The following is a 25,178-nucleotide window of genomic DNA, read 5'->3' as shown; positions in this document are numbered from 1 at the left end:
TTCATGAGAACATGCGCTGATACAAACAGCTAGCGCTGAATACAATGAAACCGGTTTAAAGCAGGGGAAAAAACTAACTTGTACCGAGTAAGGGAAAACAAGTACCTAGTGCGGTTGAACATACAACTGGTGCAAGCACAAGGAAACATGCAATTGGTGCAGGCATAAGAAAACACGCATCCAGTGCAAGCGCGGGAAAACATGCAACCGATGCAAGTGCATAAAAGGCAATCGGTTCAGGGGCAGGCAAACAAGCAATGGGTGCAAAATAGAAATTGCAACGCAAGGAAAACATGCAAACGGTCGCAAGTGCAGGGGAGTGCATGGAAGTTAAACTTTGCATCTGAGTTACAGGTTGGACTACAAAATGGTTACTATGATTGGTTAGAGTAAGGGTATGAGCCTATGTCGTCGTTAAAGCTTACCAGTTTGATTTTTCGTGCACAGCGAGCATTGAACTCCAAAAAATCGTATTTGGGCTTCCGAAGTGTTAGTGTCGGCGTAGTACATTGCGTTTGAAAACAAACAGCAATCCCCGGAAATGAACTGGGAAGGTCTCTCAATAAGGCTTTCTCTGATTGGGGATAAACATTTGCCGTTATCAGACTGCTCCTTAAAGCACACCCGCCTTCCTAGAAACAAATCAACCAGTGATGTTAATATTACAGCGTAATAACTCGTATCACTGAAGAGGGACAATCGAGATAACTTGCGGAGTAAGATCTGAGGGTTAATTTTACTGGTTTAGTAAAGCATTTTTTGGGGGTATTTTCATAACCACGAACCCTTATCCTTTTCATATGTACAGCCTTTAGTATGAGACCGGCATCTCATTCTGTTCTATTGCGACCAACGAAATCAAGTTGCGTTCGATTGACCGTATTCCGGAATAAGAATAAGCGGAATAGCTGTTAGATTTCTCTTTTAAAGTAAATTTGGGAAGACATTTCTGCAAAATTTCACTGATACACGAGGATTTAAGAGCTATTTTGTACTTTAGCAACTCCAAAAACCTCTTACGTCGCCATTGTATGTATTCTCATTTCGGAATAGGGCCAATCAAACGCGGCAACCTAAGCTTAAACATCGAGTATTTTATGAGGAAGAAAATTTTGACGGATCCTTGGAATTACTAATCCCATTTGCTAAGTTTACCCTATTTTGTGCTTCATTAGACAAAAGATAGAAAACGATGCAACCAAGGCCAAGTAATACGGCCAACATTTTCTTGAAACTTGTCGCGCGACAACCTAATCAACCATTCCCCTAATACTCTTTATATCAATTGGATTACAATATGCATTTTACAAGTTTTAGTTTTGTTTTCTTCGCAGCAACGAATATTGCAGAAAAGTGTTTAAGACGTCATTGCTAAGAAATTTCTTTGCGAACGAGGTTCCAGCAGCGAGATTTACAAGCGAACGGAAAAACGACGATTTTAGACGCTGTGGCATCTTACCCAGAGTCTTTCTTGTAAGACTCGTTAATCTTCTCCGTTGTCAACAAGCATTGATAGACAAAACATAACTTGATAGTTTCCACCACTAAGCTTTATCCTACACCAAAATAACAAGCTGTGTGCCATGAAAGATTATTTCCGGTTTGTTTACATGCTGAAATAAGCTAACTGTGGGAAAAAAAACAGGAGCTTTCCCACTTGTAAATTAACTACAGATTTTTTTACTTTATGCGGGAATGGCATTCCCGCAGAAAGTAAAAAAATCTTTGGATTAGTTGGCGAACAGCTTACGGCCAATCTGGCTATTCGATGGACTTAAAAAAAAAAAAAAAAAAAAAAAAAGGAAAACAACCAGCTAGGCATCTATCCAAAAATAGATTTTTTTGTGTTAGTGAAACACAACCACAAGTTCACAACAACGTTGATCGGCGTCGAGAAATTCAAAACCACTTCAAAACTGAATACACTTACCACCTACGATTCCAAACTTGTGCGGCTTGAGAAAAATTAGCCTCAATGTTTCAAGGTCACCGTCAACGGCGTGTCTGAGTATTTCTTTGATCTAACCATTCCTTGATTTGTTTTTCGAATGTTATATTCGGTATTGCTTTAAACTGGTTAACTATATATGATTTTTTTAATCGCCTTTGTCCAGTTCTTTCAGGAGCAATCAATCGTTGGTTTTGGTGAATTATCTATTCGAAAGGCCTTAGCGACCTCAGAACTTACTGGGAAATAAAATTATGATGGAAACCTGGAATTTTCTTTTGGCAAAAGGTCATCCAAACACATTTCGCAGCACTGCAAAAATAATTCCTTCTGTTTTTGGAGCGACAAAAATACCATTTAAGGTGCTAAATTAGGACAGTTAACATTCTCGGAAGGCCACTTGGAGAATAAGAATTCTACTTCCGAAAACTATCTGCGACTTCAATTTTCACCAAGCAGATGGCACCGTGTTAGATTACACGAATTCGCCATTTTAAAAAAGGCCACCAAACGATCTGAGAACACATCAAACGCCATTTAAATATTTTGCATTCATATATGTTTTCGTTGAGTTGGGCTCCTAATAGTTAAGATCAAAGATCCCACAAACGCATATTCCCTTTTATCTACGTACCAGTAGTTATGGAAAACAAACGTTGTGGACGCAAAGGTCGAGTAGACAGAAACGATGAATCGTAAAACCGGTGAATCTAATCTAATCTAAGGTCGAGGACATAAAACATTGTTTTATTTGATTTGTTTTCAAGGACAATTGACAATTGGTTGGCAATATAAAAAACAAAGACAGGGAGGTGTTCTCCTTTAAAAAACGTCTATAGCCGAACAGTTGTCAAACTTAAACAAGTTAAAATTTCCGGCCTCAGAAGGTATAGAAAGAAAGATTCGAAAATGAAATAGGCTGCTTCTTTTGACGTGTAGTGGACCACTCCAGCCCAAACCACTTCGAGCCTGTTGCCACCTTTTGAGGGTTAGGCTAAACGTTTTGGTGTACGGTTGAAAGAGTGTCCACTATATATTCAGGGACTGATTGTGTAACAATGTTTCTTTCTCTTGGATCGCGGGTTACTTGGCAGCGAGATAAAACCGACCAACGACGCAGATTAGTATCCAGTCCGCGCGCCAGTCCAGCGCTGGGTAAAGTTCACAATGACCGAAACAAACTCTATTGTTTGCTCCTCGAAACACTGCTTGCGTGCTCTGCGATTTTTATCGATAACCTGACTTCTTTTTAATGCCTCTACAGGACACCCTTGTTTTAAATGATGAAATATAAAACGCCATCCTGCGGTTCGCTTCATGCGCCCCTTTCAAAACTACAGGTAAAATTGTCACCGTTTAAATTTCCACGGAAGAAAGCAAGCACTCTCCTTCTGATCTCAAGCCAAGCCAAGGTCAATCTGTTTCTTTAAATGTTTACATGCTCTTATCGATTGTTTTGGAAATACTTTGCTTGATTCTAAGCCGGGAGCTAAACAAACAAATATGAAAAAATAAAAAGACGCTGGGTGCGGCCTATTCCGGGCTATGCCGTGCCTAAGAGTATGGTTTGTGAACCACATTGGTCTGAAATTGCTGACTGGTGACAAAAGATATATAGCGTGTTGGGTCAGGATTTCCCATGAGGGATTTCGAGGAGTACCCCCGGGCCGTGCTTGGAGGCTCAATTTGTAATTACACATTCCCCCGGCCCATATCGTCTATCTCTTGCTATGTCTGGTAATTTAAAAAACAATTCAAACCTGGGGGCCAAAAATAGTTTTGTAATAAAACTAATGTGCTGAGGAGACGAGACGCAAACTGTATCACATTTGCCTCTAAAAAGGCCCAAAAATCAACATCTTCTAAAGCTTAAAAAGCGACAGCTCTGGTTTATAGCACGCACAAAGGGAATAGACACATTGATCACCGTCAAAAAACAGAAAACACGATTTTATCAGCCAACAAAGCCATGGCAGTACGTTCTGCTGCTTCATTAGTATCTAGAAAAATGGGATTGCTCGAAAACGCTTTCGCAGATTGCTAGTGAAAAAAAATGTACCGGCATGTTTTTACATTGATTACTGAAAGACGCTGAAAAGTGCGCACATGTGAAATGAGTTTATACGCACCAAGAAGGTTACATATCAAGCCCTTCTTCATTAAACGCTACAACATTTTACCTAATTTGTACTGACTAAATGCCCGAATTAAGTTGTAATTCTCAAGGAAATTTGAAACACAACTACAGCGAAGTTAAATATAGGACAACCCACTTTAAAACTGGCGTATATGGTCTTCTCGTGACAAAAAAAAAACGTGCCAGACGTTTTTCTTTTCCCTGTGTGCGCGCACGCAGGAGACTCTTTGAACTATCAGCGTGGTTTATATTCAGTCTGAAAATTCAGAGAACGTACCTCTGCAGCAGAGGAAAAGGAACCCAAGAGAGGCGAGGATTTTCTTAATATGGTGCGGAATGCTTGAGTTTACTTTACGTTTTCTTTTTTCTAAAAACCTTCACTAAACCGGATAATAAACAAAAGCAGCCATTTCTAGGGGAACTAAAAGTGTCAACGAGAACTAAACGAGAATTGGAAACGCGCAAAGTCGTCATGCGAAAGATCTGTACAAAGAGACTAACGTGGAAAAGTAAAACACGTTCGGACGTGGTTGTTGACGCACACCGCTTGATTCATAAAACAAATTGCAAAGACTAGTTACACGTGCACGTACCATTTGCTATGTGAACAGATATCACAGCCAACAGCACTCCCTTCAACAGTCGAGTACATTTCAAGTGCATTTTTGGCCCTTCAGTCAAAGCCCAAAATCGCTTGAGTAGATTTCACGTCTGACGTACACTGAAGCATTGAATGGATTACCGGGATTGCGAGTTTATATACCCCCGCCTTTATAACACTGGCATTGAGCTGACAGGCAGACACAAGTGACGGTGAAATGACAGCTACTTCCGATTCTAGTAGGGCTGTGCGCAGCAAGAGAGGGTCACGTCAATTCATCTCAGCATGAATTTAAGCGCAGATTTTCGCGTTTACAGTTTGTACGATAGGTGCAGACAAAGCTTAACACCTATCACGTGATAAGGTTCGTGTGCCGGCGTCACCCAAACTGTACACAGACCATTTACATAGCTAAGCAATTCATGACACGCAAGTGTGAAATTGGTATGAAGCTCGGAGATATTTTGCTACCGCGTCCAAACATCTGTGGAAAGGTACAAAAGCCTTTCTTTCGAAGACAAACGGTTGTTTTCGCTTCTCTCCTTCTTCAGCATGTTTTATTCCACACATGGGGTCAATAGACAGATCACACCCAAGCTATAAAATGGCACTAAATTTCCGCAGTAGATTAAGGCAAGTTATCAATCAACAACAAGATAGTTTTCTTGTAGTGTTCTCATTACTAAAAACAGGATCTTTGCCTGACCTAAATGCGGAAAAACAGAAATAAGGAACACAGCATATGGAAGAAACCAGCACGCAAAATAAAAACTTGGCAGCAAAGGTCACCAGACAAGGTGCATTTGATCATAATGTGGTTTCCTTTACAGCAAGCTAAAACGCTAATAGCCGCCTTCCTGGAACGCTCGGCTCAGTTTGCGGATAACATGTATCCCGGCTTCCGTCGCTGACCCGTTTCAAGCGCTTGAAATTGAGTATTACACCCGATTAACAAGATCAAAACCACGCTGAATAATCCTTAACAAAAATAAACCAAAATTACGAAAATGTGCCAAAATAAGAGAAGAAAAATGTGGGAGGCTAGTACCTTGTATAGATCATTAGCGGTTCACATAGGTGCGGGGCTGTCGTCGCAAAACACCTTCGTAATATTGAGGGAACTTTCTCTCTGAGAATAGTGTTGTTCAGAAATTATTGCACCGATGAGATAATTAAAATTCCAATAACGTTTTTGAATAGCAAAGGTCAGCCGCTCCAGTAGGGTTTTCGTCTTCAGATAGAATTGGAGTAGAAAAATTGAGAATAGGTGGAAAATCAGCCCAAATTCTTCAGATCTTTCACATATCTTTTAGTGGTTTAAGTCAAAGTTCCAGCTAAGGTGTTGTTTACAAGTAGTGAAAATCGCCTGTCGCCTGCATAAATGGAGAACCTTGCTCCAGGTTAACGGAAAAACAACTTATGAATGAAAACGCGACAGAAAAAAAAATTCCAATAACGTTTTTGAATAGCAAAGGTCAGCCGCTCCAGTAGGGTTTTCGTCTTCAGATAGAATTGGAGTAGAAAAATTGAGAATAGGTGGAAAATCAGCCCAAATTCTTCAGATCTTTCACATATCTTTTAGTGGTTTAAGTCAAAGTTCCAGCTAAGGTGTTGTTTACAAGTAGTGAAAATCGCCTGTCGCCTGCATAAATGGAGAACCTTGCTCCAGGTTAACGGAAAAACAACTTATGAATGAAAACGCGACAGAAAAAAAAATTCCAATAACGTTTTTGAATAGCAAAGGTCAGCCGCTCCAGTAGGGTTTTCGTCTTCAGATAGAATTGGAGTAGAAAAATTGAGAATAGGTGGAAAATCAGCCCAAATTCTTCAGATCTTTCACATATCTTTTAGTGGTTTAAGTCAAAGTTCCAGCTAAGGTGTTGTTTACAAGTAGTGAAAATCGCCTGTCGCCTGCATAAATGGAGAACCTTGCTCCAGGTTAACGGAAAAACAACTTATGAATGAAAACGCGACAGAAAAAAAAATTAACAGAGAGAAGCGCCGCCTTACCGAGGCGCCCCATGTCATACTGCGAATTTTAAAATAACCTACACATCGGCCCCCCCGTAGTTCTTACGGGCGGCAGAAAGTTCCCGAAGAGGTCACCAAGTATTTATGCGACCGAAGGAACTGCTAAATCCGAGTATGTGCCAACTAACGGTAAAAGAAATGAAGGATACAAACGTGTGGCTCGATAATTTTTTTTCTTTTTGAAAAGCAAGGCAATGGCCCATAGTGAATTAATATTTTTGAGTGCTGTATGGTATGGGTCTATTTCCAACGAAATCGAACAGCAATCTAAGTAGAAGGAGCCGCGCGGTGATTAAATAAAGAAGAGCGGGTGGGGGAGGGGTTGTTAAGGGTAAATGGGAGGAGCCCTATTCATTCCCCAACCCACCCTATTCCCCAGGCGAAAAAAGTGATGGTGAAGACTTAGAAATTAATTTTCAATCTGAAGGCAGCAACCTTCGAATCTTCAAAAGCCTTAACATACAGTCGGACCTCTATTAAGCGGCCACCCTGGGGACTTTGAAAACTGGCCGCTTAATAGAGGTTGGCCGTTGAATAGAGGTATCGAATACAGCACTTTACTGACAAAATAGTAATTCGGGACTTTGGAAAGTGGCCGCTTAATGGAGGGTGGCCACTTAATAGAGGTCCGACTGTATCCATTCCATTCTACCTGACGAAGAGAACGATTGTGGTTGTGATCGACTGCTGCGATTAATCTTTGTCTTTGCCTCTGTTTTTATACCAGTGACAACCTCGCGAACCGTGTAGTGTGGCATGTTAGCAGTAATCCGCCCCCGGTCCCGGTCAGTTACAAATTAGCTATGCGGAGAACGACCCTCGAGTACAAAGTACAGTACTTATGGCTGATTAGCGAATATTGCCTACCGTTTTCTAGCCGGGCGTTAGATTACAAGAGATAGGCAAGAGAAAGTACTTGAACATTTTAATACCGCTATGCCCATGTTTTACTAACAACAACAAAATCAGATGAACTCATCACAAGAGTACGTCATGTTTATCATGACACTGGGCGAGAAAACGGATTTACTCGACTTTGTAACTAGAGCAAATCTGTAGCAAATTTAGGGCTCTAAAATTGCCAGAAATTTACGCTTTGATGCAATGACGGGGTCGTGTCACTGGACGAAAAAATACTTAACTTTGCAACTGGAGCAAATATGTAGCAAATTTAGGACTATAAATTTACACCTATTTGCGCTTTGATACAATGACCGGGTCGTGTCAAAAATGCTTGGTAATACCCACAAACTTCAAATCGCGTACGCTTCTCCAAACCGGGCCCAAATCATTTTTAAGGCAACCAAAAAAACATATTGCACGGACAATTTTCATTACTAGAAATTCAGTTTTTTTTAATGCTGAAAGATAAAACTTTAACTGAAATTTGATAAGATTAAGAAACACAGTGGGCAAGTCTGCACGGAAAACTACCATTAATTGGTAGAAAACGGATTTGAAAAATAGTTGCGGGCTCCAAAAACTCTTTGGGTGTTTTAAAAACCGGACGTGGACACCCGCAAGCAATTCACGGATCACTACAAAATTAGAATTAAGACAATTAAATTGACAAGAGATTATCAGGAGACAAGAGATCAATGTTTAAACTAACGAGGATAAGAAAGAGACCGCTCTTGGGATAAGTGAAAAAAAAAAAAAATAAACCACAAACACGATACGCGTGTGGAAATCAAGGAAGAGAACTATGATAAAGGGGCGATAGAAAGATTTCGCGTTTGTCTGACTTCAAACGGAACTGACCCAAGTTTATGATTTCATTAGAACATCTGTAAGTTTTCTGGAAAGAGGGTCAAAAGGCGTATTGCATGACCTATCTGCACGTTTGGTGCAGAACCACTTGACTGTTATCCTTACTGGGTTTTCTTGTGTTATGATAAATACGCTATGTCTGGTTTGGTGTCTTTCCAACGGTGTCTGTAATCGGTTGATGTATTTCCGAATTTAAAAGTTTCCAGTTTCTTGCGGCATCACACAGTCACGGAATGTGGTTTATTCTGCACATTACAAATGAGGCTTAAATGGATTCCGCCGCACTGCACTGGAGTAGCTGTTATCGCGTCACGTCTGCCATACGTTAGATCAAGTAGCGGATGCAATTGAAACCGTCAAAGCCCCCACAAGCTACACGCGCTGCGCCACTCTGGAGTTAATCCCGAATTGATGACAGGTGTACACGAAGAATTGTGTCTTTATAACGCACAGGAGACAAGGAAGATTGAACTAAACTGAGATAACAACCAGCTGGAGAAAACTTTTCACTTCGGCTTTTATTCAAGCGTGTATTAGTTAGCCCAGCCAAACCCCCTTTCATGTAAGTCTATTAAGGGTAAACAAGGAAAAAAAAATTACCAATGGTGCAAAACGTTTCAAACATAGTATGGAGGGAGGGGATCAAAGATCCCAATGTTTTAACCAGAAGAAATCCACAGAAGTTAATTCTCAAGAACAAGAGTTACAGAATGCGTACAGGCTTAAACCTTCCCCAATCGAAGAACACAGGTGAGGTGATTTTCCGGGAACAACTATCTATCGAATTAGCAGCGCTCTAATTTCGTAATGCTGAAACACGTGCCGTTGGGGAAGTGGTTAATCAAATTGATTTACAGGGTGATAACATAACCTTATAATCCTTTCTTTGCTTAGTTAACTTCGAAATTATTCGGACATTTTGGAGGTTTCGGACATTTCTTTGGCACACTTTTCAGGCGATCGCAAAGTTCTTTTTCCCAAGATACACGATTTCCGGATTTACGGCGGATTTCAGGTTGAAGCATCCTGTAGCAGTCCCCTAAGGACCCCTAAGAGTTTCTTAAAATCTACTTATAACGCAAGTAAATGAGTAGTTTTGTCCAGCCAAAATTATCTTCTTCTACATTAAAAGAACACTGCTACATATATTCACCACACGCAAATGACGCATTCAGCTGAATCATAGTACAACTGTTTCCAGTTTGACTGAGGTTAGGATATGCTGAAAAATATTATGTTTTTTTGAACAGCCGTGCTATTAATTGATTGATGCTCCATGTTGCCATAATTTTAATCAGAGAAAGTAAGGTCAATGTTTAGACATTTTGTCGCCGGCTAGCTTCATTTGTACAAACATTTAGTTTTGTCCGAAGTTTGAACGACGGAAAAGGCTTAAAGTCAAGGCACCTTTTAAGCGGGGAAACAAACTTTAAATAGGAATGTATTATAATCTTTAATATCTCTTGATTTTACGACGATGATCATCGACAACTGAACTCAAGGTATGCAGTTCAGATTTCCTGCCGTCCAAAAATCTGTCCTTGTTCGTCTGTGTTCATCTGTGACCTTCCGCCCCAATTTTCTCTCTTTCCTTTATCATGATTCTATTCTGTTACGATAGATATGTAACGTTTTAAACTAACCTTCTGTGGAGCACCAAATTACGATGGCGAACGTCAATACAAATGCAACTGGATTGATCATCTTAAAGATCCGATTCTAATATTCTTCTCAGTTGCTGCCTTGTTACGTCTTTCTGCAGTAAAAATCAACAACAGTCAAACTTTGACCGGGCGGTTCTCTTTGTGATATCGAAGTTGTTGAGGAGTATTTTTCTGTGGTGCTGGTTATTATGCCCGGGTCATGTGGACGAAATACTAAAATCTGAAAGGTACTGTGGAGTGGTGCTAATTGTTGTACAAAGTGACTCTAATTTTTGAGCCTGTGAATAAAATCCTATATTAAGTGCCACCATTCAAATAAAAGCTACTGGGCATTACTTTCCTGTGGTGCGGTTTATTACGCTGTACAACGTCTGACTGCTAAGTCTGAGAACGAGAAACTGAAGTGTGATCAAGAATATTCAAATGAAAGCTGTTTCCGGGGCAGCGTTTTCATGTCATACTATTTATTCGTTATGTACACCTTAAAGTTAGAGTTGGTAGATGAAACCATTTAGGATAGTCATTCATGAAGGCCTGTTAGATATTGGGCAAAATGTTCTAGGGGCACGGAACATTTAGGAATGATTACAGGTATACGGGATAATAAGAACAGACTGAATCTGGGATATTGAGCATACGGGATATTAAGAATGGAGAATCCGGGATATTGAGCGTGCGGTTTTGGAATACAATGATCTACAGTTTAAGAGGATTTGCATACAAGATGTGCACCGCCCCTAAATGGGTCTCACTCGTACAGCTAAGCAGTACGTCCCTCTGCCCTCGCGACTGAAGTGTATTGATAAGGTGAAATAAATTTTCTCTATACCCACGCATTGTGCAAATTTTTCGTGATTCCACGTATCATGTATCAGACATACTGGATAGACTGTACTATGTTGTTGTTTTCTTCAACTTTTTAAATAGCTATTCTTGTCCACCTACATCTAAGATGTCCAACTGCGTGGACAAAACTTAGAAAGCAATTTTAACTTTTCTTTCAGTCGTTTTATGACTGCCAGTACTCTCTTAGTTTTGTAATCTTCTCAACCATATAACGTCATTAATCAACTCACTAAACTATTCAATCAGATCACAGTTCTGAATAGTAAGAGCAATTAACGCCCGTGAAAGATATTACCTTTAAAGTATTTACTTGCGTTGCAACGTCTGTTTGGTCACTTGTCGTGGAAATCAATGCCTGAAACGCACACACACAAAAAATCTACTCAAATGAACTTCACTCACATTTCAAGTGATATCTCTAACTAAATTTAGTTTTTAATTTCCGGCCAATAATTACCTCAAGTTGAGGGGAAAACAGTGACCTGTTTCGGATCACAGCAAAAACGCGAATATAGTATAATACTTTCAGGTACGCTCATATCACAACACTCCGTCGCCGTCTCACACAGTGCTTGGCACATCTGTGTATCAAACTAATCTGCGATGACATTTCAGCACATTTGTTCCATTTAGATTTAGATAGAGTATTGACTGCTTCTCGCTCGCGGTGAATCATCTTGTCTAACAAAGGCATTTCCGTAGATTGAATACAGCCCTCAGTGCCAGAGGCGAGAGGCATAAGCAAATGGATATGATTTCATTACTGTCGGCAAATTACTTTTTACCTTTCAATTATACAAATCTAACTTTCAATTGGCCTATGAAGTTACTGTATTCCACTTTACTTACTTACTTAGATTAATAACACCTGCCTTTCTCTAGCACAGGAGGGTAATTGCCAGTTTACATTCAAAATCTACGAAGATAAGCTGGACTCTGTTCGAAAAAGCACTTGAAAATGCAAACCATATCGCAACCAATACAAAACAAATACAAATATAAGCCTGTTCAGTAAACTTAACTGAACACAACTGAGACAGAAAAGTACTGCTCAACCGAGAGTTTATTTTTCAATGGTCCAATTGTACTGAAGATTTCATCCACAGCTAGGTTATATTTATATACGACCCATTTAACTTTATTACTGTTAGCTTCGCTAAAGACCCCACACCAGTCTACAGAAATTAAAAGGAAGATTGGAAACAATGCATTTTGTCAAGGTTGACACAACACCATGAGGCAAAGGTTCAGGCAATATGCGAAAAGAAGAGTACGGTACAATGCAAACAATATGCAGTGTTGTGGGGAACCACTTGTCGAAAGGGCAACAAAGAAATATTGTAATGACGACAGATTCTAACGACCCTAGAACATGTGTTCGCGAAAAACTAGCTTCTCAGCTAAAGCCAGAAGATGAGAAACGTTCACTGAATCTGAAAAAGGTCTTTTTACATCAACGGGTTTTAAATTTGTGATATTAATAGCTCAAAGGTGTTTGTCCAAGAGGTATAAGTGTTATGCATCGATCTCGACATAAAATCTAGGCAGGTCTACGTTTACATTTGATAGAAGTATTGTTACCATATTCGTAAATGTGTCAGGTCGATTCATGACGTACCTAGCAAAGGATGTATTTGGATGCTTGAGTCTTTCTTGTATACACCGTTTTGAATTCCAGTGAGTAACAGTGTTACACTACACTACACTGAAATCCGTGGAACGTACATGTGGCACAGCCAGAGGGCGTTTAATACAAACGACACCTTATCACATCTTAGCGTTCAAGCTTCGGGGGTGGGGTGGGGGAGAAAAGAATATCCCTGGGATTTTTTGTGAGAATAAATGGTCAAAACTCGAACCTTAATTTAATTTTAGAAACGATATGGCATTTTTCTACCAGTGAACAAGGGCATATCCTATGTTACACATAACATAATAAGATTCGTCCCCCTCTCCACCCACCCCTCCCCGTCCTTTATATAGACAGGATACTGATGATACAACAAAGTCTGAGTATGCGAGCAATCTTCATAGATGAATAGAACATTGTTATAAATGATATTATTTCACCACATTTGTAATACAGCAGGTCGAGATGGTTTTTGATTACAGAACGATAACCCGAATTGATTTTTTGAAACGATGACGGCGGCGGCGGAAACTCAATTGAAGAGCGAATGTATGGATTGCAATTCACGTATAAAAATCTGTTAAGAACTTTGAAAAAGTTAGAATCAAAGCAGTCGAAAGACATATGAAATAACGTCCAGGAGTTTGCTAACATTTGTTTTTAGTAATAACTTACTCATGGCGCACTGTAACTATTCATTCATCCACGCGGTAGCTTCTCGATATAGTATCAACAGTCTGCCCGACCTTTTAAAGTTGTTAGTTGTTGTCCACGAAATCAAATACAGCTGTGCATTCAGAAACCGTAGGTGAAAGACCTTATGCAGCATTTTTCTAAGCAACAGCTTCAAACGTTACCGCACACAGCACCACCAGAATGTTCTTACGAACTGTTTTCATGTTTTTGGATTTTGTCCACATTTTATCCGGCATAAACCAGATTTGTCAGCGTTATGCTAATTGAGATGAAGCTTTTGAATTGCTGTAAGTATACTAAAATATTTTATAAATTAAAACTGGTAATTTTAATTTCTCTTGTCCTTGTAGGCCTTTTCTCGAAAGTCTAAATACCGGTTGAACAAGTTTCGGAATGTTTCAAATCCTTTTAGTCCCAAGAAGATCCCGAATCGAACTTGACCCGAAAATCCCGAATCGCTCACAGGAACATCTTGCTCAGGAGTTTTCTTTGAATGGACACACTGCTAAGAGCATTAATTTAAAAGGTAGAACCATCTATATGGCACAAAGGTTAATTTTATGAAATAAAAAGGGTTATGTAACGAGACCTCCCTTCTTGACCTCGCTGCAAACCACCATGAAAAACAGAAACGGCCGGAATCAACGAGAACTGCTTAATGAGAGGAATGTTACTGTCCAACTGCGTTGGTCAAGCCATGGATCAAAATTTTCAATTAACGTTCATAAGCCCTCGGGCCGTTACTTTCGGACACGGGATATCAGTGAACTAATAGCCAAGATAGGAGGTGACTTTCCCTGCGTTTTCACATGACGTTAATATTGCTTGGCGCAACTTTTCCCGCGCGCTGAAAGCATTACATGATGGGCAAGGGGTTGACAACAGCCGTTTTGCGGTGCGCCCCAGATAATCAGTCGATGTAGGTAACCACCAAATCTAACATAGAATGCAATAGTTACAACTTTCTGAACTGAACGTCACTCAGAGAAAAGAAAGACCCTAATTTGTCTAACGCGTTCATAAAATTTACTTCTTTTTTTCTTCTAGAAGATCTACCAATGTTTGAACTGTGGCTGTGTACGTGCGTGTGTCTGCAACTTTAGCCAAATACGAAGAAGCATTTAGAGACATATTGCATCGTCACGGGTACGTCAATTAGCGTACGTGAGAGAATACGAAAATCGGATAATTTGGTCACAAGTTGAATATAAAGAATTTGACCCTTCCCCATGTGCAACTATACACTGATAAAGACCTGAAAGATATTTTTAAAAACAAACAGCTTCCAAGCAAAGGTCTCAGTGGTTTTCGTTTGAATGGCCACTCTTAACTCAGTCATCGCATTAATCTTTATCTTCAGATCCACCGGAAATTGCCTAACTCGTTGAGTGCCAAATCTCGTACGTGCGATCATGAGCACAAGTGTAGTTAAGTGCAAGACCTTTAAAAACGAGTGTATATTAAATGACCGTAAACCCGAGAAAATTACTGGTTTCAGTCCAAAAAATTATAAGCAGCATTTTTCTTTCGTCTTTGCTTACGCACGTTTTGACATCCTCGCTAGGACATCTGACTGGAGGGGATACTACGCTATATAAGCTATACAAATGTGTACAACCCATAGGAGTACAGTTTTTAAGCCGTTCTGGTTTTTGAAAATGAATCTAGATTATCAGTCATTTTGTGTGGAATTGGGCAAGGTTTTACCTTCTAGCTGAAACTGGGTGTGCCTTTTGAGGGAACTAAACTTCTTGACTCAAACGAACAAGGGGAAAATTAAAAACAACAACAGGATTTGGAGAACCTGGAGCCGTGCACCCCCACCAAGCATTCTGAGGAGTATATATATTTTACCCCCAGCAAGTGCTTTCCACACTTGACCTGTACTTTACACTTCTTAATCCACAATGTGGCATTTTGAAATCAATGTGTTTCTGTAAAATGGCTTAAAAATTGTTAACATGCTTTTCGAATGTTAAATCACGTAATCTGATTAAATTTCGTATTGGTTTAAGGATGAAATCCTAAAGTATTACCGTTGAAATGAAAGCTACTGGCAGTACTTTTCAGTGTACTGAACATGGCGGTTCTAACGCTTTTAAGTCTTAAGTGGCACAATCCCAAGTTGTAACCACAGTTGAAAAGAAAGCTACTGAGTAGCACTTCCTGTAAAACGTTTTGGGATATTGTACAAGATAGTTCTACCTTTTTATGTTCGTGAATGAAATCCTTATTAGCGTGACAGTTCAAATGAAATCAGTTGATTAACTTGTGCTTTGCATCGGATGCTCAAGGTGGCCCTAACCTTTCACTCTGTGTATGTAATACTGAGGAGTGACCATTCAAATAGACGCTAACAAGAGTTCATTGTGGTACTGTTTATTATACAACACAAAGGTGGCCAGTCTAGCTTTTGTGTCTGCACGTAAGACAATTCAAATAAGAGCTATTGGGCAGTTCTTGGCCTGCAATATTGTTAGTTCCTTTCCTTTCCTTTTCCTCTCTGTTTCTCTCTCTCTATCTCTGTCTCTCCCCTTTTTCTTTCTTTAAAAAAATTCAAACCGTTACTTAGTTTGCACTTCCGTACGTTAGGAAGAAATGTTTCTTTTTCTAAGTATTAAAGGCGCACCGTGAGGCAAGAAATACAGTCACGGATTGACTTATGAACTGGCATCAAAGAAATCGTTTTACGATTAAGAACAGTTTAGTCTAATAATCATAATAACATATTCCGCTTATTTTGCGATTTTAGTTATTTTAAATCCTCCGGGGTTAATCTTTAGAGTTTAGAGTACAGTTAAGCTTAGATTAAAACAGCTTGGGTGAAATAGTTTCTTAGCGAAGCATAGGGGATCACATATTTTAAATTTAGTTTATTTTAAAATGGTTGTAGAAAACTCCCACTTGGTAACTACGAGCGTAAATTGGAGGTAATCTAGCAAATGAAAATCCACTTTCTGTAAACCCTGACCCTACAGAGGCGTGAATTCAAAGGTAGGCCACCTCACCAACCCTTTAACTCCACCTGCAACAAATATGACCGACTAAAGCCACTCCACACGCCGTTGGCAAATCAATGACAATTGCGCCTCCTTTGTCTCTCGGGAAAAAAAGTAGCCTGTAATCATTTTCAAAAAGTGTTCATCCGTATTCCTAATCACGATGGCATTAGTTTTAAGGTACAAATACAACAACGAAAAGATAGACACATGCACAATTAGAAACACGTTTTTTCGCCAAAAGCAATTTTGAAAATGTGTGGTAATGTTTTGCAGGCAATTGCACCCTTTGACATCGACTGAGATGGGGAGTTTTCTGCAGATGACTTAGTAAATACAGAAAAAGACCCGCGGCACCCTTTTCAATGGAGTTTCCGGAAGCGCATGGTGTTGGAATGTTAATAGGTTCTCTACAGTGATCTGATGACACGTATTACCTTAGAAATAAAACCATTGTGATAGCGAAACTTAAACAACTTAATTACTCCAATGTTAAATCTAACGTAGTGTGTGTTGATCTCAAACTGTAATCTTTTGGTGAGTAAATTAACATCAGACTGTATTAGCCGACTGTGTAACACGAAGTCCCGAAAGCGCGCCAGAGCAAAAAGAAATCAACACTTTACTTACTTTGTCTCTGCAGTTTCTAGAGCACTGTCAAGAGTTTGAAAGCTTAAAACAGAGCCTGTTTGGTTATCATTTGCGTGTTGTTATTTTTGACTCTCGTCCAGCGCCATTTTAATGGTGCAAAGGATTTAATTAAAACTTGGGTCAGTTCACGTTGATAAATGAGGCGGCTTGTCGTCGGTGCCAAATCAAAGCTTAGTGAATACTTAAGATTTTCTTTTATGTTATCCCGTAGAGCTTTGAACAAATGCCAGAGAACAAGGCCGATTAAAGATTTTCTTTGGAAAGTACAGTTCACAGATCAAAAGTACTGCTCAACAAAAGGTACGCGAACGCAAGACACAGGAAGGTACAGCTTGCATATAAGGTACACAGGACGGTACCGCTGAAGACCAGGTACACAGAAAGGTGCGACTAATTAGCAAGGTACACAGGAAGGTTCCCGCTTAACACAAGGACACAGGAAGGCTGGTCCCAAGGTTATTCACCTCAGAGAAAATTTTCTGTACGTTTTGATGTGTACCTTGAGTTAAGTTACAGACAAAACGCCTACAACGTGCACGCAATCTGGCGTTGTGGCCGGGCCCCCCTTAAAGAGCTTTAATTTACAAACAAACATCGCCTGGGGCCAGCCAAACATGTCCGCCTCCGCTTTCAGAGTTCACTGTACTAACTTAAAGATATTAAAATTGTTTAGCTTGTCTCTACTACGGCCTTTGAACTTCTCAGTATAAATACATTTTCAGGAAACATTTGAGTTAACGTATTTGGTATGTAATGGAACTTATATCGCTTATATCTTACACCTAATTAAGATCATTCATTCATACGAGCTTCGTCGATTACTTTCACATTACCTGCGCCTTTACAAATGCAACCGTGCGAGATGTTTCTGATGTTTCTGTTTTATCTATCTGCTGTTGTATCGCTTCCGATCCCCTTGCCTTTTCGCTGGTGTTTTCAGCACTTGATCAACCCTTCACTGGGAATGCACGTATGCAAACTTAAGTTAAGGCTAATCTTTCAAAGACTTGCAAAGACGGATAAAAGTTCCCCAAAGGAATACAATTCCATTTAGAGGTCAAACAATCGTCGACTTACACTGGATAAAAATTTCAAAAATTGATCGAATTAAACAATTATGCAACTGTGTATTTTAAAGCCTGCCTATGCAAATATCAGATAAAGGTCTAATTAGAAACAAACTTTATGTTAACTGGACATATCAAATGCTTTCTCCGCCTTAAAAGGAACCGAAAATTGCAAATATTGGGAAAGGGGCTGCGAAGCAAATGAGCTGAGACGAGAAAAACAAACGTAAACAATGAAACGTCAACAAAGGACACTGCCTCCGGGGGCATTGTATAGAAACACAAAAGAATATGATAACCTGTGTTCTTAAGTTGTGCTTGTTTTCGATGTGAAAGTCAAACTGTTACATCACCGTGAGACTTTGATATTTTAATAAAAGCTGATCGATGTCAACGTAGCCGAAAAAAAAGTGAATAATTCATGAACTTAACTGAAGAGAGGTTCTCGCGCGATTTCTGCCAACAGTTTGACAACCAAGGCCTTACTTTGCCTACGAAAAATGTAACAGATGTACAGGCTGAAACATTTAATTAGGCTGAATCCTCATCTATCGCCTTGTTTCTTTGGAACAAAGACGTCGTTGTTTGTTGCTCAGAGAAAACAGTAACTTCATCGCTTTTCAATGGTCTGTTTCTGTGGTCTGAAAAAACCTGGTCAAGAAGATCTGTCTTTACTTCTTTTATACTGCTCGCGCAGTTTTACGCAGTCATCTTGCGAAACTACTTCTCTTTCAGACAAACGATAGCCCTTTCTTTGCGACATGGTTTGAATAAGTAACTTGACTTAAAATATCGCAGTACTGTACTCACCAACGAAATTCACTTCAGTTTTCCACAGTTTTCTTTGCTTGAAATCAGCGCATTAGACTGTCAAGCTTGCAATGCTTGTTATGTTCCGCTTACGACAAGACTGACTCACATCAGTCTTTTACTACACTCTTACGCAGTATTAAAACTGACGTCAGAAAGCATACCTAAAATACTTTTTGTCTAGAAGGCACAAAAGAGGGCAATAACGGAGGCAATTAACGTCATTTAACGTCTGGAATCGCCGACATCATTTTCTTAAAGTGTCGAGTGGTGTTCTTACGGGGCTGCGCACTCAAAAGCACTCATCAAATCTTAAAAGAAACCGCGCTTTCTTCGCACGCCAAAATACAAGCGTCAAATTTTTTCTTATCCTATCGGTCGTCAAGTTAAGATTATATCAAATGTGTTTTTTTGTTGAGGTGAAATACAGACAATAGGAATTTAGTTGACTTCTCAAGGTGTGAAAGGCTTTCTCACCGAAGAGGACACGCGATATTAAGTTTAGAAACTTGCGAGGTCAGTTTTGTTGAAAGATGGACATTAGAAGATTGGAACAAGAAGGAACTGTAAATATTTCAGTAGCCATTTATCATCGGCTCACATCAAATCAAACACGTTTTTTGTAGTGTATGCCCTTTTATTTTACGAACTGAACAAATAAACATTGAACCAATTTATCAAAGTTCATCTAAAGTCAGCAGCACAAATGATGTGAAATCTAAATGTGATGCGCGCGCAAGTTTACTTTTATTTCCGTAAAACTCAAAAGTTCCGCCTGAACTGTTTTCAAGTTTTCCCACTCGTAATATTTCCCTCGAGAAACAGTGTGTTTTTGGTTTATTTTTTAGTTTTACCCGTCCAACATCGACGAAGAACATCATCCAAACAATATGAAATGTTTTAGCTGCACTGTTCCATGAAAATAAACTAATTAATATAAGTATTGGAAGTTAAGTATAGTTTTGGCTCATCTTGGCATGCAACCCTCTTGCACTTCACGACTTTATCTGAACTGGCGCATCTGGTTGCATTGTATTTTGCGCTGTTTTAGCGGCTGGCACGCAACACAGAAATTCCAATGACTTTTGATCTTGAAGTTTCTCATCCGTTCTTATAGCGGGTCTCAACGCAATTTCCTGAATTTACCTTTCGACTGAAGGGTTTCTTTTGTCTGACAAGTCACATATGACTGCACACAACGCAAAATACAGCGATATCCGTTCTTGTTCCCGTCCAGAACGATCCTTGAAATGTAAATTCCGGCGGGCAAAACGGACGCCTTATATCGGACCTCTTAACGCCGTGCGCATTAACTTTCAAACACCCACGCCATAAAAACTACGAACAAAAAAACATCAGCTGGAGAGTAATTTTCAATAATCCATTTGGAAACTATGATTGGCTGCCAGTAAGAATATATAAAAACAAAAATAACTATGTTTTTATTGCAATTTAAGCCCACAAACTAAATCAGGAAGCTATTGTAGCTGGTTGTAAGAAAACTTTATCCAAAATAGAACACGAAGTTAATGTCATCGCCTTAGCTTTGTTCCACAAATATTTGTGGACGGCGGCTCTGTTTGGTGTGTGAGCTTTCAGTCAAGTGTCGGCTTGTGTAAAATTTCAATAACACGAGCTACTTTAACTCGCGCTTGTTGGAGGTCGAAACGAAATCAGTGTTCCTTCACTCACTTGTTTCAGTGATCTGTCTTCCGCTGAATTTGAAACATTTTTGTTTTTCTGAGATATTGAGATTCAACCTTAGGCACCTTGAAAGGTACAGGGAATTTCAACGGGGGCAAGAGTGGATAGGGGAATGAAGAAGACAGGGGAACAACCGAGAAACGACTAACAAATGATCTACATAGGCGACTAATGTAATGTATAACTCCTGTACACATTATCAACATTGGCACTCAATATGGTCGCCCACGACTTTAATTAATATTTTCTCTGTTGATAAGGCGGTTATGCTAGCTGGTGTGTAATATAGTAGGTGGCAAGGTTCCAGAAATCTCAATTCTCGCTTTGTTTATCGTTTCGATACCTTGACCTACGAATTAAGAGATAGTGGTTGTAAGCTTGATAGCCCCATACTGATTAATTATTGTAAAAGAACCTTTAGTTATAGTGGGGCCATGCTGTGGAATTGAAAGAGTTTTACTCTGAATAGTAAGGTAGTCCCCTTAAAGATTTACCGCCTTTACAGGGCGAGCCACGTTTTCTGTTGAAGGTATTTTTCCTTTCTTTTTCGCATGGCTTCCCGATAAAGCAGGTTAATTAGTTAGGTAGACAGTTAGATGAAGCCTATTTTAATCGATTGTATATTACTTAAAATATTTTATTGTTTACACTTTCTTGAAGGATCTGTAAGAAGCACCCGCGTGGTTAAACAAATGAGTCTCACAGTACATTTATAGCACCCTACCTCCCACCCTGTTTGGATAGCCCCCTCGATCTCTAGTTCATTAAAAGTCATGAACACAGCAAAACCGATGAGAGATTTATACAGCTGCTTTATAGTAGGCTTGGCGCAGCCGTAGTACAGTGTCTGTCACAAAGATCTTGACCAGGGGAAAAGCAAGACCAGATGATGTAAAAAAATCTACGGCGGACTTTTAGGAAAAAGACAGTGGCAAGATTAGCAAATCAGGTCTCTGTCCTTTCTCCGCGGTGAAAAGCAGTCTGCTGCTTGTGTAAAGGAGTGTTACTCCCTCCACTCTTCTTCTTTAGGAAGGTGAAGAAGATTTTGACATAACGGACTTTCACGTCCTCCAGGCACGTAAAGATTTTTGTGATACCGAAATCTATCTGTTTAATTATTTGATTTGAATGCAATCTCAACTCTGTTCTAGACATATCACACCACATTTAATTGATTAGTTCTCCCACTTAGAACTCAGCCAATGATGTGACTGAGTGTTAATCGGATTTTAAAAAATTACGGCGATATTTGGTGTCAGTCTAATGCCGGAAAATTGTCTCCTTTTGAGCAAAGCTAAGAGAAAAGTTGTTGACACTGATAAGCCGTAATTAAGGTGGGGCTCTACCTGAATTTGAGTGAAATTTGAAGAGTTTTAAGAATGGATAGAAGAAAGAAAATGATTTTTGGAACACTAACAGACAGTCGACAACCACGCAAGAGCACCCCAGGTTGCTAGTGGACTAACTGGGTATCCGTCTATTAATTATTAACTACAAATTCTAATTTTAAAACTTCACTAAATCTTCAACATTCCTTATTTCTTTTAATTTTACCAATCCTTCAAGAAAAATTATTTCCTTCCAAATATACCTAAAAATCACCCAAAAATTCATAAAACACCCCAAATCATTAATTTGTGCTATGAATGGAGGGTTTTTGTATTGCTTGAAATGCAAACAAGATATTTTCATTTGACCGATTTTAAGCGGCGTGAAAATGGCTTTTAGGTGAACCCCCACCTTAAGACGAACATTTTCAAGAAAATCCTTGATGTAATCGACATCAACCTAAAAGATGTCAAGAAATCTACGCGTTCAAGACTTCTGTCAGAGTTGTGAACGAAAAAAGTGATTTTATGACGTTATAGGACGAAAACAAGCTTCGCACCAAAACGAGGCCGTGCCTCGTGCACGTCTAAGAAAATGTGTCCCACATGGGAGGGAAAGACGCTGTCGCGTCCTATATATAATGTTTTCAGCATCATCAGGTTTTCGGAGCTCCCTCGGCGGGTGGACCGGTGAGGGTGGGACTCTGCAGAGACTCTGCGCCCAGTAACTCTACCCCAATGAGGGGGTAGGGGGGAGCAGAGACGGGGGAGCATTTTGCTCAAATTATTTTTAATTTTTTTCATTGTTATATTAACATGTTAAAAGGCGCGTTTTAACTTGTATCTACTTCAGATGGATATATCTGCCACTGTAAATTCGATTTAAATGTTAAGAAAGGTATGTTCTTGTCCCCCTTTAAGGTGGGGCTCTACCTGAATTTGAGTGAAATTTGAAGAGTTTTAAGAATGGATAGAAGAAAGAAAATGATTTTTGGAACACTAACAGACAGTCGACAACCACGCAAGAGCACCCCAGGTTGCTAGTGGACTAACTGGGTATCCGTCTATTAATTATTAACTACAAATTCTAATTTTAAAACTTCACTAAATCTTCAACATTCCTTATTTCTTTTAATTTTACCAATCCTTCAAGAAAAATTATTTCCTTCCAAATATACCTAAAAATCACCCAAAAATTCATAAAACACCCCAAATCATTAATTTGTGCTATGAATGGAGGGTTTTTGTATTGCTTGAAATGCAAACAAGATATTTTCATTTGACCGATTTTAAGCGGCGTGAAAATGGCTTTTAGGTGAACCCCCACCTTAATATCTTTACCATTCTTAGCTGCCTTTATAGCTTTAACAAATATTTTTCGAAGGATGAATTAGAGGTGTTGGTCTGACAATGAACGGAAACTGGGGCATGTGAAAGATATAGAGAATGTGCAACTTGGTTGGGGGGGGGGGGGGGTTATTGGGAACTTGTCAGTCAGGAGGCATTTAGGAGAGATATGGAAAGAGGGATATGGAGATTGTATGAGGCAGGAGCTTAATAATCCTCCCTGGGAGTAACAGGGGTGGCGGGAAATACATGACATCTAGGGAATGTAGGGGATACGATCATTCGGGAAATGTGTGTGGTAGGGGGATGAAGGGGATATGGGGAATGTGTGAGGTAGGGGAATGTAGGAGATAGGAGTTCATTAACCCTCCTATGGAGTAAAAGGGGAGACGGGGTACATAAGTGATATAGCGGGGAAAGTAGGGGATACGGGGAATGTGTGAGATAGGGGGATGTAGGAGATAAGAAACCATTAACCCTCCTAGGGAGTACAGGGAAGGAGGGGAATACAAGAGATATAGCGGGGAAAGTAGGGGATACGGGAAATGTGTGGGATGGGGGCAATGTGCATACGGCAATGCCTGTACCTTTGGGGGCATCCTTACATAACATATAAATTGTTCTAGAAAGCTCCGCTAATTTCTTTCTTTTATACTCAACATTCTGAATCTTGCCCTGCATAGATAGTATTGTCTTTTTAGCACACTTCAGTCTCTTATAACACTTCAAGTTATCTTTTTGTCTCTGAAATTCACTTCTTCCATATCATGTCCGGAGAAAATATTCTTGGCATCGGAGACATTTTCTTCCTCCCAGGAAGAAAATGTCTCCGATGCCAAGGATATTTGTACAAGAGGTGTTCCCACGATGATGTTAGTTCTCTAATTTGGGATTTTTAGTATCTGCTTATGGGCTTCAATTCGCGTAAATTTCAAATTCCTAAATAATAATAATCGCGAGCGTTTATTTGCCATAATGTATGTAGGTAAGTTGCATCTGGTGTGAAAGCTTTGGTTGTTGGGTTGTTTTATTCCGAAATAGGATATAGGGGCTTTAACTATTTTAGTTTTTTCCCTGTTTTGGATTTTATTTGGTTCCGCGTATCCTGATGAAACCAATGTGGAGGTTTGTCTTGCTCACACTAAGACGCCTTAAACTCGTATAGTTAAATTGAGTTATACCAACGTTACTTTCCTGACACAAGTTGTTTTCATAAGTTTTCTGCCAGCCTTTACTGGGGAGTAGCTTACACGAAACGCTTATTAACCGCAGCGGTTTTAGAATAATGCGAAGGTGATCTATCAAATCGGATCTATTAGCTTAGTGTTATTTAAAAACTGTTTCACTACTCACCCGATTACTGAACTCTGCCTCTTTTGATCGCGTGCTTCTCTATCTAAAAGCTCCTCGACACAATCTACTGAATTTGCATCGCAAACTTGCGCAATATTTTTAGCTTCAGGAATGTTTTCTTGTTGTTACAAAGATACGGAGTGTACAAGTGGCAAATCCGGATCACCATACATCACCATTAATATGCTGTAATTTGACAGCATTTTGCTTACACGAACAACACGAAAGAGAAAGATGAAGATTACTGGAAACCGCAGCTAACAAATAATCTCACAGAAGAGACGCCAAAATCGTTTACGATAAAAATAATAACAATATAAAAACAGACAGTTCGCCTCTACTAGCGGAAGCGACGAGACACCTGGAGAAAAAAAATCACTTTAAAAGAAACGCCGATTATCTCTTTTTTTATGAAAAATGTTAAGCTTGGTAATCTCCTCAAATCAATCCAAGCTACTAGGTGTTCAAACTTGCACCAAGTATTTTGACCTTCGGGAACATGTCAAAAAAAATTACTTTACCGTTTACAAGTAACCATGTACCCTGTTTTAATCACAGGTACACTGGCGAAAAGGCTAGTAGCCAGAGCTAAGTTT

The 25,178-nt window shown here is 39.5% G+C and overlaps 1 protein-coding gene across 8 annotated transcripts in view; it reads right to left on the bottom strand.

The window, feature by feature from the left end:
* The window catches only part of LOC146468146 (follistatin-A-like), a 30,479-nt gene extending 5,817 nt beyond the window's left edge, over window positions 1-24,662 (bottom strand). The window contains exons 1-4 of one of the 8 annotated variants that reach the window (XM_085124724.1): window positions 24,583-24,662; window positions 11,293-11,352; window positions 10,131-10,243; window positions 426-632 (exon numbers count right to left, since the gene is read on the bottom strand). In XM_085124724.1, the coding sequence (XP_084980850.1) occupies window positions 426-632; window positions 10,131-10,191 (268 nt within the window). In that variant the 5' untranslated portion in view covers window positions 10,192-10,243; window positions 11,293-11,352; window positions 24,583-24,662. Of the gene's footprint in view, window positions 1-425; window positions 633-4,678; window positions 4,840-10,130; window positions 10,244-11,292; window positions 11,353-12,615; window positions 12,752-17,806; window positions 17,954-18,850; window positions 19,007-19,996; window positions 20,137-24,582 lie in introns of those variants that run through there. The other 7 variants (XM_085124725.1, XM_085124721.1, XM_085124726.1 and 4 more) reach the window with 7 other exon arrangements.
* Window positions 24,663-25,178: the final 516 nt, after the last annotated feature.

This window comes from Pavona decussata, unplaced genomic scaffold (genome assembly GCF_977016875.1).
Source record: "Pavona decussata unplaced genomic scaffold, jaPavDecu1.1 SCAFFOLD_133, whole genome shotgun sequence".
NCBI classification, from domain to species: domain Eukaryota; kingdom Metazoa; phylum Cnidaria; class Anthozoa; order Scleractinia; family Agariciidae; genus Pavona; species Pavona decussata.
The sequence above is the reverse complement of the archived record's forward strand: the minus strand, read 5'-3'. Positions and strand labels throughout refer to the sequence as shown.